Genomic DNA, 16,035 nt, shown 5'->3' on the forward strand with positions numbered 1-16,035 from the left:
TTCTACGACCTAAAATCTGACCTGACCACCAGCAAGTATTTCCCTCCCCACCCCTATCTGCTTTCCTCAGGGAAGGTTCATTTCGCGATTCCCTTATCAGCTCCTCACTCCCCACCAACTTCTCCACTACGGCCAGTGCCTTTCCCTGCAACAGCAGGAGGCGTGACAGCTGCCCCTACACCTCCCGTCTCGCCTCTGTCCATAGCCCCTTGCAGATCCAGAGATGCATCCGCACTTTATCCAACCTGATCTATTGCATTCATTGCTCCTGGTACGGTCTCTTCTATAATCGGGGAGACCAAACACAGACTCGGGGACCAGTTTGCAGAGCATCAACCAACCCAATCTTCCCCCTCCCACTGCCCTACAAATATGTCCATACTTGGCCTCCTCCACAATCAGAATAGGGCCAAACAAGCTTTTTATTCCCCTCTCATTCGTTCATGGAATGTGGGCATTGCTGGCTAGAACAGCATTTATTGCTCATCCCTAATTGCCCAGAGGACAGGTCAAAATCAACCACATTGCTGTGAAGTCACATGTAGGCCAGGCCTTGTAAGGATGACAATGTCCTTTAAAGGGAAAAAAGCACATCTGGTTCATTAATCAACAGCAGATTCAGTCATCATTAGATTCTTAATTCCAGATATTTATTAATTTCAAATTCCGCCATTTGCCTTGGCAGGATTCAAACCCGGGTCCCCAAAATGTTATCTGGGGATCTGGATTAACAGTCCAGCAATAATATCACTAGGTCATCGCCTCCCCATCATTGAGCAGCAACACCTGATATTTCACCTTGGGAGCTTACTGCCCAATGACCTCACATTGACTTCTTCAGCCTCAAGATCCCTCCACTCCCAGCCTCCTCACGTCCGGCCTTCCCCTTCCTTTTCACCTCCCTGACTTGACCTTACTTGTCCATCTTCCTACTCACCTGCCTGCTCCACTCTTCCCATGGATCAAGTACCTATCCGCATTCACCGATCACCTTCTCTGCTACTCTTTCCACAGACCCCACACCCTTCCTATTTCTGGATTCCCTCGTCCTGATGAAGGATTTCAGCTTAAAACGTTGACTTTCCTGCTCCTTGGATGCTGTTGGACCCACTGCTTTTCCAGCCTCATATCTATAGACTCTGGCTTCCAGCATCAGAAGTCCTTATTGTCTCCAGTGATGCCCACATCCTTGAAAGAACAACAAACAGGTATTTGAAAGAGGACATCATTGCAAGGATTGTGAGGAGAATGTTGAAGAACAGGACTAACTAAGAGATAGTAGGAACTTCCAATGCTGGAGAATCAGAGATAACACGGCATGAAGCTGGATGAACACAGCAGGCCAAGCAACAGAGGAGCAGGAAAGCTTGACGTTTTGGGTCGGACCCTTCTTCAGAAATGTGTTCATTGGGACTAAATAAGACACGATTTAGGGGAGAACAGCTCCAGTGTAGCAAGATTCCACTCAAACAAAGATCTGTACCTTGAATAAACGTACCACGGAAGATCTGCTGTGAACACATTTTATTAAATTCCCATCTTTCAGGGGCAAAAATCTAATGTGTTACATTTAAAGCAGCACTAGTTTAAAAATAAACAATTAAATAATCAGCACATTTTACAACGACTTGATTTGAGCAGCTATTGCTGGCAGTGATGATTTCACACATGCAAGATATTTTGGGTATTGCCAGTAATGTCAAAAGGTTAAAAAAATGTTTCAGCTGCTCTTGTGGTTTATTTAAACTACACCAACACATTCCAAAGTCAAAATACTTAAAATTTTTAAAAAGTCTTTAAAAAATGCTTGCTCCTACTCCTTAAATAAAGTCAATAGCCAGGAGAAAAATAAAACCCATTTAAAATGAGGTTCTTCCAACCCACTCAGATGTAAACAGTGTTCCTATGGAAAATTAAAAGTCACACAGGCTTCCTATTCAACAATTTCCACTCAACATACAAAGTGCTGCTTGAAGTAGTCTTCAAATGTCACTGTGACATGTATAAATGCAAGTGCATTATTTCAGTAGAATACTACATTCCAACGACCAGAGAGATTTACAGAATCTGGAGTCACAGTTCCTGCGTAGGTCATTTGAGATTAGTGTCAATTGCAGACTGTGCAGAATTTTTGTCCAAATTGTCATCTTCTGGTGAATGGTTCAAAGGCGTAGAACACCCGTTAATATACCAGTGATCGGGGCTGGCCTTTGAGTTCCTCCATTTCTCATGAGGGGCTCCACCACTTTTCTTTGTGTCGTAACTGCCTGAATCTCCTCTTTTTGGTACAAATCTTGAGCTGCAATGAAAATTAGAAGCATGAATGAAGGCAGCGCATGACAATCTAGACTGTGTTCACCCAGATCTGCAAAAGTCAAGAAAAATACAACCAAAAATCAAACAAAATTTGATACCTACAGATTTTCCCAGTCACAGAACCACAACATCTCTAGCATGGCCAGCTACCAATCCCCAATTGCTTTCAAAGGTATTAGTACAGGTGGCCGTGAACTGCCTTCTTGAACTGCTGCCCCACACAGTTCAAGGAATATCTGCAATGGGTAGTAACTGAAAGAACTGCAGATGTTGTAAATCAGGAACAAAAACAGAAGTTGCTGGGAAAAGCTCAGAAGGTCTGGCAGCATCTTTGAAGAAAAATCAGAGTTAATGTTTTGACTCCAGTGACCCTTCCTTAGAACTGAGGACCCGAAACATTAACTGATCTGTTTCCTCCAATGTTTTGGGTCCTCAATTCTGAGGAAGGGTCACTGGAGCCGAAACATTAACTCTGATTTTTCTTCACAAATGCTGCCAAACCTGCTCAGCTTCTCCAGCAACTTGTTTTTGTTCCTGCAATGAGTAGGTTGCCTTATGGGGTAAAAGGTTGGACAGATGATGTTTTTTGCCACTGGAGGGGTCATTGTATAAGGATCAGGACTCCCCATTTAAAGCAATTAGGCAAAATTTCCTCTCTCTCGACTGTACCTATGTATGGAACACTCTTCCGTAATGAAAGAAGAGGGAAACAGTTCTTGAAATCTGTTCACTTTAAATTTACTCATGGGCCTGTGGGCATTGCTGGCTGGGCCAGTATAACATGCCTATCTCTGGGTGTTCTTGGGACGATGGTGAGCTTCTATCTGCAAATCACAAACCATCTCGAGTAGAGAGGTGCCCAATATCAGTAACTGGAGGCAGACAGACACATATTTCTCTTGATATTTTTCCTCCTGGGCTGGAGAACTGCCTGAGACAATCTAGTTTCTGAAATTGCCTTTTGCCAAGGGTAATTTTATGGGATGTTACTATATTGGTGCAGTTACTGTTTAGTAATCCTGTTAAGTTTTCCCAGTAGTGTTCAGTTATTAAAATGCAACAAAAGAAATTAGAATCAGTGTATGAATAAAGTATTTTTTGCTTAATATCAAGTAGTTTCACCAAACTGCATTTGTAATGCAACACATTACATTTACCTTTAAAATGAGAAAATGTTTGGGTCTAGACTATCTTAATATCTTTGAGGGTGTTTGGGCTGAACCATAACATCGGTCAATCTCTGGGTGAAAGGGTTTCTTCCTCTTAGTGCTAAACGTCACACCCTGCATCTCTAGACTGTGACCTTTGTTTCTGGATTTGGAGTCATCAGGAACATCCTTTCTGCATTTACTCGGTCTAGTTCTTTTAGAATTTTTGTTTTCTTTGAGAAACACCCTTCATTCTTCTAAACCGTAGTAAATCTAGTCCTAGCTGATTCAATCTCTTCAGATATCAGTCCAAGAATCCAGTCTGATAAACCTTGGCTGTACTCCCTCCGTAGCTAGAACACTGTTCCTCATATAAGGAAGCCCAAACAGCTCATAATACTCAAAAACGTGCTGTCAAGGCCCTGTAGAATTCCAGCAAGATATCCCTGCTCCTCCAGCTATGAAGGCCAACACGTCTTTTTCACCACCTGTTGTATTTGCATATTTATTTTCAGCAACTGAAATTAATACAGCTAAGGAGTTGCTCTAAGACCCACTCAATCCCCTTCCCACTGGCCCAAAAAGGGACAGAAGTTATATTTTGAGCTGCAACTCTGCTACCTGTTGTTAGGAGGGGGCGTTCTTACAGGATACTGACGTGACTAAAGAACTGAAACCACAAGATTGTGTTTCACAATTTTAAACAACTTTGCTTACTCATTTTCCAAACAGAAAACTAGTTTATGATCAGATGGCATTTAAAAAACAGGCACAAAAAAATGAAAAAAGGTTCTGTTACACACCTAGTTCCTTGAGTGAGGTGCATTGTTCGACCCGTTTCCGTAGACTTGGCACTATTTATTGGAGGAAATTTGGTACTTGAAGGTTCCAGTGTAGTTACTGGAGCTGTATTAGGTCGGAGGTAAGAAGACATATTTGGCTGTGATTGTATCGTGTGGTTCTCCTGCCCAGGACCTAGAAGATAAGTAACCTTTACAGACTATTAACCAATGAAGTAATGATGTTTGCACAGGTAAAACGTGTTGTGCAGGTGGTTTCAGTGCACATGCAGGGGTGAGGATGTGGTGGTGTTATTTGTGCATGACAAAGGGTTATGAATCTTCAGAATTCTCTGTCCCAGGAGATCGCAAATGTTCCATTGTTGAACAGATTTAAAGCTGGGATGCATGTGTTTTTAGCTTCAGCAACTGGTACGATATGGAGAGCAGGTGGGAAAATGGAGTCGAAGGTGAAGATCAGCAATGACCATGCCACCCAGGTTGACAGGGTTGTTAGAAAGGCATATGGTGTGTTAGGGCATTTGGAGTATTGTGTACAGTTCTGGTCACTGCATTATAGGAAGGATGTGGAAGCACTGGAAAGGGTGCAGAGGAGATTTACTAGGATGTTGCCTGGTATGGAGGGAAGGTCTTACGAGGAAAGGCTGAGGGACTGGAGGCTGTTTTCGTTAGAGAGAAGAAGGTTGAGAGGTGACCTAATACAGACATACAAGATGATCAGAGGATTAGATAGGGTAGACAGTGAGAGCCTTTTTCCTCATAGCTTTAAACTGAGGGGTGATAGATATAGGACAGATGTCAAAGGTAGGTTCTTTACTCAAGAGTAGAAAGGGCATGGAATGCCCTGCCTGCAACGGTAGTAAACTTGCCACTTTAACAGCATTTAAATTGTCATTGGATGAACATATGGATGATAATGGAAGTGTAGGTTAGATGGACTTCATATTAGTTTCACAGGTCGATGCAACATCGAGAGCCAAAAGTGCCTGCACTGCACCGTAATGTTCTATGTCCTAAGTGTAGTGAAAGTTAGCTGCAGTAATTAGTGTAATAATTAACACAGCAAGTTATTTATAGTTTGTTCACTAATAATTGACTAAATAGGACTAGTTTACATGTACAAAATGATTAGCTACAAATACTTTAATTATTTTCATTGTATCTCAACTTCATTGAAAGTATATCATCTCCCGGATCGTGCTTTCATTCTTGAGATTTTGGGCTTTGATTCCACAAAAACAAACAAAAGGTGGGCTTTTTACTGAAGGCATATGAAAAGGCACGATTTTGCAAGGTTGATGTCTACTCAAGTACATTGTGGCTTTCCTGCCGATACAGCACCCACAGTGGCAAGAGAAACAATATAGGCACATGGCATATTTACATTTGAATGAACTGTATTAGAGCACAGCAGCTTCTATAAATATTTGAACGCTGGCAGAATGTTTAAAACTTTGGGCATTCTAATTTCAGCTCATCAATGTGGAGAGCCTATGGATAGGAGCAGAAAGGAGGAAATTTGGGTGTTAAACTTTCTGCTGAGGCCAGGGTATTGAAGTGTGAAGGAATAGATGCTGTGCAGAGAAACTGAACCGACGTTGTATATCAACAGATGGTCAAGAAACAAAGTCTGCTGAGAGGTCACAGAACTAAAAGCATTAATTCTCTGTCCACAGATGTCACTTACTGTGCTTCCACCAATTTTTGTTTTTATTTCATATCTTCATTTGCTGAATGTTTCGCTTGGAAACACTTGGGCATATACTGAGTATTGACATTCGTAAAAGTGTGAGAAGTTACTCAACATTGATCAAGGATATTGGCCAAGCAGCCTGCGTTCAAAAAAGGGAAATCCAACAATAAAACATTTTTAGATTAGTAATGAACCTAAACATTAACTAACTCAAGGGCAGAGAAAGAAGCACAATGGTCAAGTTATCACAGCCCCTAAGGTTACGCAGTAAATCTATAGCACAGCTTGTGTGTGGAGGTTGGTTGGCTTGCTGAGATGGTTTCTTGTTTGGCAGGCTTTTCACTACCATGCTTGGTAACATTCCCAGTGCAGCCTCCGATGAAGTGTTGGTGTTTTTATCCCATCTGGTTTTTAAACTCCAGGGTCTGTTGAGATGGATTGCCTCACTTCTGCGTTTCCTTCGTAGTGGAATGTATATGGGGTCGAGTTCAATGCTTTTTTTATTAATAGCATGCTTTGTGGAGCGCCATGCTTCCAGACATTCTCGTGCTTGTCTCCGCCTAGCCTATCCCAGGATCTTGGTGTTGTCCCAGTCGAAGTCGTAGTTCACCTTGTCCATGTGGATTGAGATGAGTGAGTACTGGTCATGTCTTTTTGTAGCCAGTTGGTGTTAAAGACAAAAGAGAACAAAGAAAATTCTAACACAGGAACAGGCCCTTCACCCCGCCAAGCCTGTGCCGATCCAGATCCTCTGTCTGGGCCTATCGCCCATTTTCCAGGGATCTGTATCCCTCTGCTCCCTGCCCATTCATGTATCTGCCCAGATAAATCTTAAATGATGCTATTGTGCCCACCTCCACTGGTAACGCATTCCAGGCACCCACCACCCTCTGCGTAAGGAGCTTTCCACACATAGCTACCTTAAAAGCTTTTCCCCTCTCACGCTGAAATTGTGACTCCTAGTAATGGAGTTCCCCACTCTGGGAAAAAGCTTCTTGCTATCCACCCTGCTTATACCCATGATTTTTGTAGACCTCAATCAGATCTCCCCCCCTCAACCTCCATCTCTCTAATGTAAATAATCCTAATCTACTCTACCTCCCTTCATAGCTAGCACCCTCCATACCAGGCAACATCCTGGTGAGCCTCCTCTGCACCCTCTCCAAAACATCTACATCCTTTTGGTAATGTGGTGACCAGAACCGTACGCAGTATACTAATTGTGGTCGAACCAAAGTCTTATACAACTGTAAGATGACCTGCCAACTCTTGTACTCAAATAACCAGGATGAATGAAAGCATGCCGTATGCTTTCTTGACCACTAAATCAACCTGCGTTACCACCTTCAGGGTACAATGGACCTGAACACCCAGACCTCTCTGTGCACCAATTTTCCCCAGGGCTTTTCCATTTATCATATAGTTCACTCTTGAATTGGATCTTCCAAAATGCATTACCTCGCATTTGCCTGGATTGAACTCCATCTACCAACTCTCCAATCTATCTATATTCTGCTGCATTCTCCAACAGTCCCCTTCACTATCTGCTACTCCACCAATCTTAGTGTCATCTGTAAACTTGCTAATCAGACCACCTATGCCTTCCTCCAGATCATTTATGTATATCACAAACAGCGGTCCCAACACGGATCCCTGTCACAATTCTCCATTTTGAGAAACTCCCTTCCACTACAACTGTCTCCTGTTGCCCAGCCAATTCTCCATCTATTTAGCTAGTACACTCTGGAGCCCACGCGACTTCACTTTCCCCGTCAGCCTACTGTGGGGAACCTTATCAAACACCTTACTGAAGTCCATGTATAGGACATCTACAGCCCTTCCCTCATCTATCAACTTGCCACTTCCTCAAAGAATTCTATCAAATTGTTAAGGCAAGACCTTCCCTGCACAAAGCCATGCTGCCTATCACTAATAAACCCATTTTCTTCCAAATGCAAATAGATCCTATCCCTCAGTATCTTCTCTAGCAGCTTCCCCACCACTGATGTCAGGCTCACCGCTCTAATTACCTGGATTATCCTCATTAAACAAGGGGACATCATTTGCAATTCTCCAGTCCTCCAGGACCTCACCTGTCCTCAACAATGCTGCAAAGATATCTGTTAAAGCCCTAGCTATTTCCTCTCTTGCTTCCCTCAGTAACCAACACTTTCTCTAGTTACTCTTTGCTCCTTACGTATGAATAAAAAAACTTCAGGATTTTCCTTAACCCTGTTTACTAAAGATATTTCATGACCCCTTTGAGCCCTCTTAATTCCTCATTTCAGATTGGTCCTACATTCCTGATATTCTTCCAAAGCTTCGTCTGTTTTCAGTTGCCGAGACCTTACGTATGCTTCCTTTTTCCTCTTTGCTAGTCTCAATTTCACCTGTCATCAATGGTTCCCTAATCTTGCCCTTTCTATCCCTCATTTTCACAGGGATATATGTCTGCCCTGCACTTCTAAGTCAACATCTCTTTAAAAGCCTCCCACATATCAAATATGGATTTACCCTCAAAACATCTGCTCCTAATCCACATTCCCTAGCTCCTGTTGAATTTTGCTACAGTTGGCCTTCCCCCAATTCAGCACTTCCTTTAGGACCACTCCCATCTTTGTTGATCAGTATTCTAAAACTTATGGGAATAGCGGTCACTATTCCCATAGTAATCCCCTACTGGAACTTCAACCACCTGGCCGGTCTCATTCCCCTACACCAGGTCCAGTATGGCCCCTTCCCTAGTGGGACTATTTACATACCGCTCTAGAAAACCCTCCTGGATGCTCCTTACAAATTCTGCTCCATCTAAACCCCTAACACTAAAGTGAATCCCAGTCAAATGCTGGGAAAAATTAAAATCTCCCATCACCACCATGCTGTTGCTCTGACAGTTTTCAATAGTGTGTGTCTACACATTTGTACCTCTATCTCATGCTCGCTGTTGGGAGGCCTGTAGTACAGCCCCAACATCATTACTGCACCCTTACTGAGCTTCCCATATTGCCTCAGTGCTCGAGTCCTCCATCGTGCCCTTCTTCAGCACAGCTGATATCCTCTTTGACAGTAATGCAACTCCTCCATCCCTTTTACCTCCCTCTCTACCCCACCTGAAGCATCGATATCCTGGGATATTTAGTTGCCAATCTTGCCCTTCCCTCAACCAAGTCTCAGTAATAGTAATAGCAATAACATCATACTCCCAGGTACTAATCCAAGTCCTAAGTTCATCTGCCTTACCTACTACACTTCTTGCATTAAAACAAATGCACGTCGGGCCACCTGGCCCTCTGTGTTCATCATTTGCTCTCTGCCTACTCTTCCCCTTAGTCACACTGGCTTCATTATCTAGTTCCTTCCAGGCTTTAGTTACAACCTCCTTACTGTCAATTAACCTCATTTGGTTCCCATGCCCCTGCCACATTAGTTTAAACCCTCCCCAACAGGATTAGCAAAAGCACCCTGGGACATTGGTTCTAGTCCTGCCCAGGTGTAGACCGTCTGATTAATATTAGTCCCACCTCTACCAGAACCGGTCCCAGTGTCCCAAAAATCTGAACCCCTCCCTCCAGCCACTCATTTATCCTGCCTATTCTTTCATTTCTTCTGACCAGCATGTGGCACTGGTAGCAATCCTGAGGTTACTACCTCAGAGGTCCTACTTTTTAAAACTTGGCTCCTAACTCCCTAAATTCTGGTTGTAGGACCTCATCCCATTTATTACCCATATCATTGGTGCCTATATGCACCACGACAGCTGGTTGTTCCCCCTCCCCCTTCAGAATGTCCTGCAGTCGATCTGAGACATCCCTAATCCATGCACCTGGGAGGCAACATCCCATTGAGGAGGCTCATTTTCGACCACAGAACTGCCTAACTACCCCCTTTACAATCAAATCCCCTATGACTGTAGCCCTTCCACTCTTTTACCCACCTTTCTGTACAGCAGAGCCGATCATGGTGCCATGAACCTGACTACTGCTGCCTTCCCCTAGTGAGCCATTTCCCTCAGCAGTACCCAAAACAGTATATACCTGTTTTGGAGGGAGATGGCTGCAGGGGATGCCTGCACTGCCTTTGTGCTTTTATTTTCCGTCTTTTAAAAAGTCACCCATTCCCTTCCTCCCTCAGCAATCCTAATCTGCGGTGTGACCAATCCATGACTTCCTTAGCAACATGGATGCTCCAAAGTGAGTCTGTCCGCAGCTCCAGAGCCATCATGCGGTCTGACGAGAGTTGCAGCTGGACACTTCCTGCACATGTAGGAGACAGAGACATCAGCCGCATCCCAGAGCTCCCAAATTGAGCAAGAGGGGCGTAACATGGGTCTGGAATCTCCTGCCATTTTTACTTTTAAACTTAAACTTAGTCCTGTTATAATATCAAATACTAGATAAATGAAGTGAAAGAAAATTGTAGCAAATCACTCTACTTACCAGCACACGATTAAAGAAAAAGAAAAACATTTACCTTATCAACACAGCAGAGTCTTTTTTTGGGGGTCAGAGGAGGGGGGCAGGTGGAAGGCACTACACGTGCAGTGTCTTGGGTTTAGCCACTGCTCAAATATATCAGTTCACTCACATTGAGAGCGCAATTTGTCCACTCCCACTCAGCTCTGCTGCCGAAATGAAGAACTTACCTCCCGGCAGGCCCCTGGTCCTCGCTCTCACTGCTCCCGCTGCTGCTGCAGCCAAAAAAAAAGGGAGGCCGCTGATTACACAAGTTAAGGTTTTAATCTGTTCATGTTCTCTTGTTGTTAGTTTCCTTCCTGTTTGTCCGATGCAGTATTTCTCAGTTTCTGCAGGGGATCTGGTAGATGACATTGTCCTGTCTGTGGCAGAGTGAGAGTCTTTAGTTCGGGTGAGCAGTTGTTGTAGAGTCGACAGCGGTCATAGGAGTCTTGTGGGGAGTTCCGACGTGTTCCTGATGTAGGGTAGTGTGATGAGTATGTCGGGGTGCATAGAATCGTTCTGCTGCTGTTCCTGTAGGCATCTTCTGACCAAATTCTTTGGATACTCATTATCCTTGAACATTCGGAAGAGGTATTCCTCCTCCTCGTGTAGTTCCGTGTTGCTGCAGTGTTTTGTTGCCCTTTTAAAGAGTGTTTGCATGCAGCTTTGTTTGAGTGCGTTGGGATGATTACTACTGAAGTTCAGTACCTGGTCTGTGTGTGGCTTTACAGTGTACATTTAAGTTATCACAGTCTAATGAACATTCAATTGATTGTACGTTCTTATTTTAAAAAAGATACTTACTAATGGATGAGGCACTTTGTGGCATCATTATTTTTGGCCTTTTGCTCTCCACAAAAGGAGTCATGTTCAAAAACTGCTGCTTCAACCACGCTGCTCGTTCCTCTTCAAAACCTTTCCTCTGCAAATAAAACAAAAAAAAGGAAAAAAATTACAAGTGTCCCTTCCTTAATCTGCAATGCATTGCTTCCAATACTGTCAAATGTACAACTTCACAAACTACTTTGGTTAATTTTACATTCATCAAAATGATAATGCAAAGAGTTTCCTTTATGAAAAAGGTAGATACCAAAACACTACTATTGGAACTGGGTAAGAAAATCCTTGTGCCTACTAAATATCATGCATTGATTTTAAGCAAAATTATTCCATAGTATCTGGCCCTGCTAGCATTGTGGATTCTGTCCTGTTAATAACGAAGCAAATGCAGGAACACAGTTGAGTACAAGTTGCAATTTGTAAATTTTCATATCCATTGTTTCACATCACAAGACAGCTAATCTCTTGACTTTTGCTATAATGTCCAATGTTGTGCACAATGATGCAGAAAAAACAAACACAATTAGGGTAAACCTTCACACTTTATTATCTCGGATTCTCCAGCATCTGCAGTTCCCATTGTCTCTGATCACAATTAGGGTAAATGCTCAGATTTGGATTGTAACACATTAGTGCAAATTGTGTTAGAATATGCAAAAGTCTTTCTTTGTGACTCCCCAGACCATTCCTAACGGTTCAAACTCTAGCGTTGTGTTTTGATGTAATACCTTTCACTTGCCTGGATGAGTGCAGCTGCAACAAACACTCAAGATGACTGACATCATCCAGAGCAATGTGGTCTGTCTAAAGTTGAAAGCCCGGCACAAAACCAAACAATGGGACCTGAATCTACAATCCCTGGTTTCGGAGGCCAATGCCTTATCCATTAGATCCCAAATCTTCATTAGCTGATCTGGAATATGACGTGGTTAACTTTGATTTGGCGACTAACTAAGCTAAGCTAAAACAACTAAAGAGTAGTACCTCGTGTCCTAATCTAATGGCAGCATCTGTAAAATTCCGTCTTTCTCTTTCAAAGTTTTTCTTCTGGTCACTAAATAGTCTCCATTCTTCTTTCAATCGTTCTTTCTCTTCCAGTAAGTAGCAGTCGCGCACTAATACAGCTGTTTCATCATCACATTGGGGATTAAGCTGTTGCTGTGGAAAGGAAAGGCAAAAATAACTTTCCACATTTGGAAACGGATGATATCAGTTCGCGGCAATAGGTTCTGATTTTTAAAAGTTAGTAAAACTCAAAAGCTGTTAAGAACAAAGGATCAAGGCGGTTCAGCTACATTTGCAATCCCATCGATAATAAATCCATGGCTACATGCAATAGATCTTTCACAGATTCACTGTTTCAAAATTAAACACCAGCCACTTGGCAGGTGTGGAATATAAACAAAGTGGATATGTTATACCAGATGGTTGGTTTCTGAAATGTACATTCAATAATGGAGTATACGGGTCAGCTGCCTCATGTTATGACCGGCGCAAGGGTGGGGGTGGGGGTGGAATTAGGTAGTGGTGGTGGGAGAGAGGAAGAGAAGGGAACAGACATGTCGACTTGCATGCACACACGTAAATGTCCTGGGGTAAATTTCTAATTGCCGATGACTGACGGACAGTCCGTCCGTCAATGAGGCATTTTGGAAATTCCTAGCTTAGAAATAAAACCTGTCTGACTCCAAACCAAAACGCAAAACAAATTCTAAACAAAGCTTCACATCTAACATGCATTGTCTTAGGGGGCAGAGTTGAGTATAGTAGGCATTACAAAAGAGAATGTGCTAGAAAAGCTAAAAGGTCTAAAAATTGATACATCTTCTGGCCCCAATGGGCTACATCCTAGAGTTCAGAGGGAGGTGTTGAGGAAATAGCGGAGGCTTTGGTCATGATCTTTCAAAAGTCACTGGAGTCTGGGAAAGTCACAGGTGATTGGAAAATTGCTGTTGTAACCCCCTTGTTTAAGAAAGGATCAAGGCAAAAGATGGAAAATTATAGGCCAATTAGCCTAACCTTGGTAGTTGGTAAAATTCTTGAATCCATTGCCAAGGATGAGATTTTTAAATTCCTGGAAGTGCAGGGTCAGATTAGAACACGTCAGCATGGATTTAGTAAGGGGAGGTCATGCTTGACAAACCTGTTAGAATTCTTTGAAGAGGTAACAAGTAGGTTAGACCAGGGAAACCCAGTAGATGTTATCTATCTAGACTTCCAAAAGGCCTTTGATAAGGTGCCTCATGGGACGCTGCTGAGCAAGGTGAGGGCCCATGGTGTTAGAGGTGAGCTACTGGCTTGGATTGAGGATTGGCTGTCTGATAGAAGGCAGAGAGTTGGGATAAAAGGCTCTTTTTCAGAATGGCAACCGGTGACGAGTGGTGTCCCGCAGGGTTCAGTGTTGGGGCCGCAGCCGTTCACCTTATACATTAGTGATCTGGATGAAGGGACTGGGGGCATTCTGGCAAAGTTTGCCGACGATACAAAGTTAGGTGGGCAGGCAGGTAGTACTGAGGAAGTGGGGAAGCTGCAGAAAGATTTAGACAGTTCAGGAGAGTGGTCCAGGAAATGCCTGATGAAATTCAATGTGAGTAAATGTGAGGTTTTGCACTTTGGGAAAAAGAATACAGGCATGGACTATTTTCTAAGTAGTGAGAAAATTCGCAAAGCAGAAGTACAAAGGGATCTGGGAGTGTTGGTCCAGGATTCTCTAAAAGGTTAACTTGCAGCTTGAGTCTGTAATTAAGAAAGCGAATGTAATGTTGTCATTTATCTCAGGAGGGTTGGAATATAAAAGCAGCGATGTGCTTCTGAGACTTTATAAGGCTCTAGTTAGACCCCATTTAGAATACTGTGTCCAATTTTGGGCCCCACACCTCAGGAAGGACATACTGCTGCTGGAGCATATCCAGCGGAGATTCACACGGATGATCCCTGGCATGGTAGGTTTAACGTATGATGAACGGCTAAGGATCCTGGGATTGTACTCATTAGAGTTTAGAAGGCTGAGGGGAGATCTAATAGAAACTTACAAGATAATGTATGGCTTAGAAGGGGTGGGCGCTAGGAAGCTGTTTCTGTTAGGCGGGGAGACTAGGACCCGTGGGCACAGCCTTAAAATTAGAGGGGGTAAATTTAAAACTGAAATGAGACGACATTTCTTCAGCCAGAGAGTGGTGGGCCTGTGGAATTCATTGCCATGGAGTGCAGAGGAGGCTGGGATGTTGGATGCCTTCAAAGCAGAGATCGACAAATTCTTGATCTCAGAAGGAATCAAGGGCTACGGGGAGAGTGCAGGGAAGTGGAGTTGAAATGCCCATCAGCCATGATTTAAATGGCGGAGTGGACTTGATGGGCCGAATGGCCTTACTTCCACTCCTGTATCTTATGGTCTTATGGACATAAAATGTCACTTCTTTACAATGAAACCTCTAGCTCTCTCAGGACAGTGACTTAAGGAATTCAGGGATTTATATAGACATTAAATCAGTTGAAAGGTTTTAACTGATTAAAGACAAACAGCATCTTGGGTTGGTTTAATATATGCGATAGGGTGTGACCCTTTGATCTTTTACTGATAAATTCTGTGTTGGATAGTACTTCTCACTAATACCAGAAGGAGGAGCAAAGCTCTGAAAGCCTGTGTTTTCAAATAAACCTGATCCACCAGTCACATCCTTAGAAAATTCCCAAAAGATTTCCTTTAGTGAATCCATGCTGACTAGGACCAATTCAGTCACTGTTTTCCAATTGCTCAGTTATTACATTTAAAGCTTTGGCAAAGATCTGAAGCTCAGGTTGTGGGTGAGGTTGTTGACTTGCTGACTGAGTCAGCTTGTTTTTGTTCAGACGTCTTGTCACCATACTAGATGACATCATCAGTGGAGCCTCCGATGAAGCGGTGTTATTCTACTCCATTTGGTATTTATATTGTTTGGTCCGTTATGGTGAGTGCTGTCATTTCTGGTTTTGGTCTGTATGAGTTTGTATATGGGGTCCAATTCTAGGTCTGTTGATTGAAGTATGGGTGGAGAACCATGCCTCTAGGAATTCCTGTGTGTGTCTATGTTTCACTTGGGTTACTATGATTACTTTGTCCCAGTTAAACTGATGGCCTTCACTGTCTGAATGTACAGGTATTAAAGGAGAGTTCATCATGCCATTTTGCTAGCTGATGTTAGTGTATCCTGTTATTAAATGTTTAAATGACTCCAGCATTTTCACCACCACATTAGCTACCCTCCAGTCCATTGAAACTCTTCCAGAGTCTACACAATGCTGGAAAACAATCACTAATGCATCCACTATTTCTAAGCCCACTTATGTACTCTGCGTCTCACAGCATCAAGCCCTGGAGACTTACAGGATTTTAATCCCAATTTCCCTAATACCATTTCCTTATTAGTAAGGATTTCTTTCAGTTCCTCCTTCATACTTGATTCTGTCCCCTAACATTTCCTGAAGATTATACGTCCTCCTTAGTAAGGTCAGATCTAAAGTATTTGTTCAACTGGTCTGCCATCTGTTATCCATCATCAATTTGCCTGATCCTAACTGCAAGGGATCTACAGTTGTCTTCAGTCTTTTGTTTCACATATCTATGGATGCTTTGGCAGTCAGTCAGGTTTTATGTTTTCTGCTAGCTTACTTTGTTTAAATTTCCCCTCTCCAAATTAAACCCTTGGTCCTCTTCTGCTGAATTTTAAATTTCAGCCAGTCTACAGGTTTGCTGCTTTTTCAGGCCAATTTGTATGCCTCCTCTTTGGCTTTAACCTGTTCCTGAT

General features: G+C 42.9%; 1 protein-coding gene across 11 annotated transcripts in view; it reads right to left on the bottom strand.

Annotated features, from left to right (window-relative positions):
- Positions 1-1,551: 1,551 nt before the first annotated feature.
- The window catches only part of ssx2ipa (synovial sarcoma, X breakpoint 2 interacting protein a), a 67,111-nt gene continuing 52,627 nt past the window's right edge, over positions 1,552-16,035 (bottom strand). For 10 of the 11 annotated variants that reach the window (XM_048539670.2, XM_048539667.2, XM_048539663.2 and 7 more), the window contains 4 exons: positions 12,236-12,409; positions 11,216-11,333; positions 4,268-4,439; positions 1,552-2,299 (listed from right to left, as the gene is read on the bottom strand). In XM_048539670.2, coding sequence (XP_048395627.1) covers positions 2,092-2,299; positions 4,268-4,439; positions 11,216-11,333; positions 12,236-12,409 — 672 coding nt within the window. In that variant the 3' untranslated portion in view covers positions 1,552-2,091. The remainder of the gene's footprint in view (positions 2,300-4,267; positions 4,440-11,215; positions 11,334-12,235; positions 12,410-16,035) is intronic. The other variant, XM_048539672.2, reaches the window with a different exon arrangement.

This window comes from Stegostoma tigrinum, chromosome 8, assembly GCF_030684315.1.
Source record: "Stegostoma tigrinum isolate sSteTig4 chromosome 8, sSteTig4.hap1, whole genome shotgun sequence".
Lineage (NCBI taxonomy): Eukaryota > Metazoa > Chordata > Chondrichthyes > Orectolobiformes > Stegostomatidae > Stegostoma > Stegostoma tigrinum.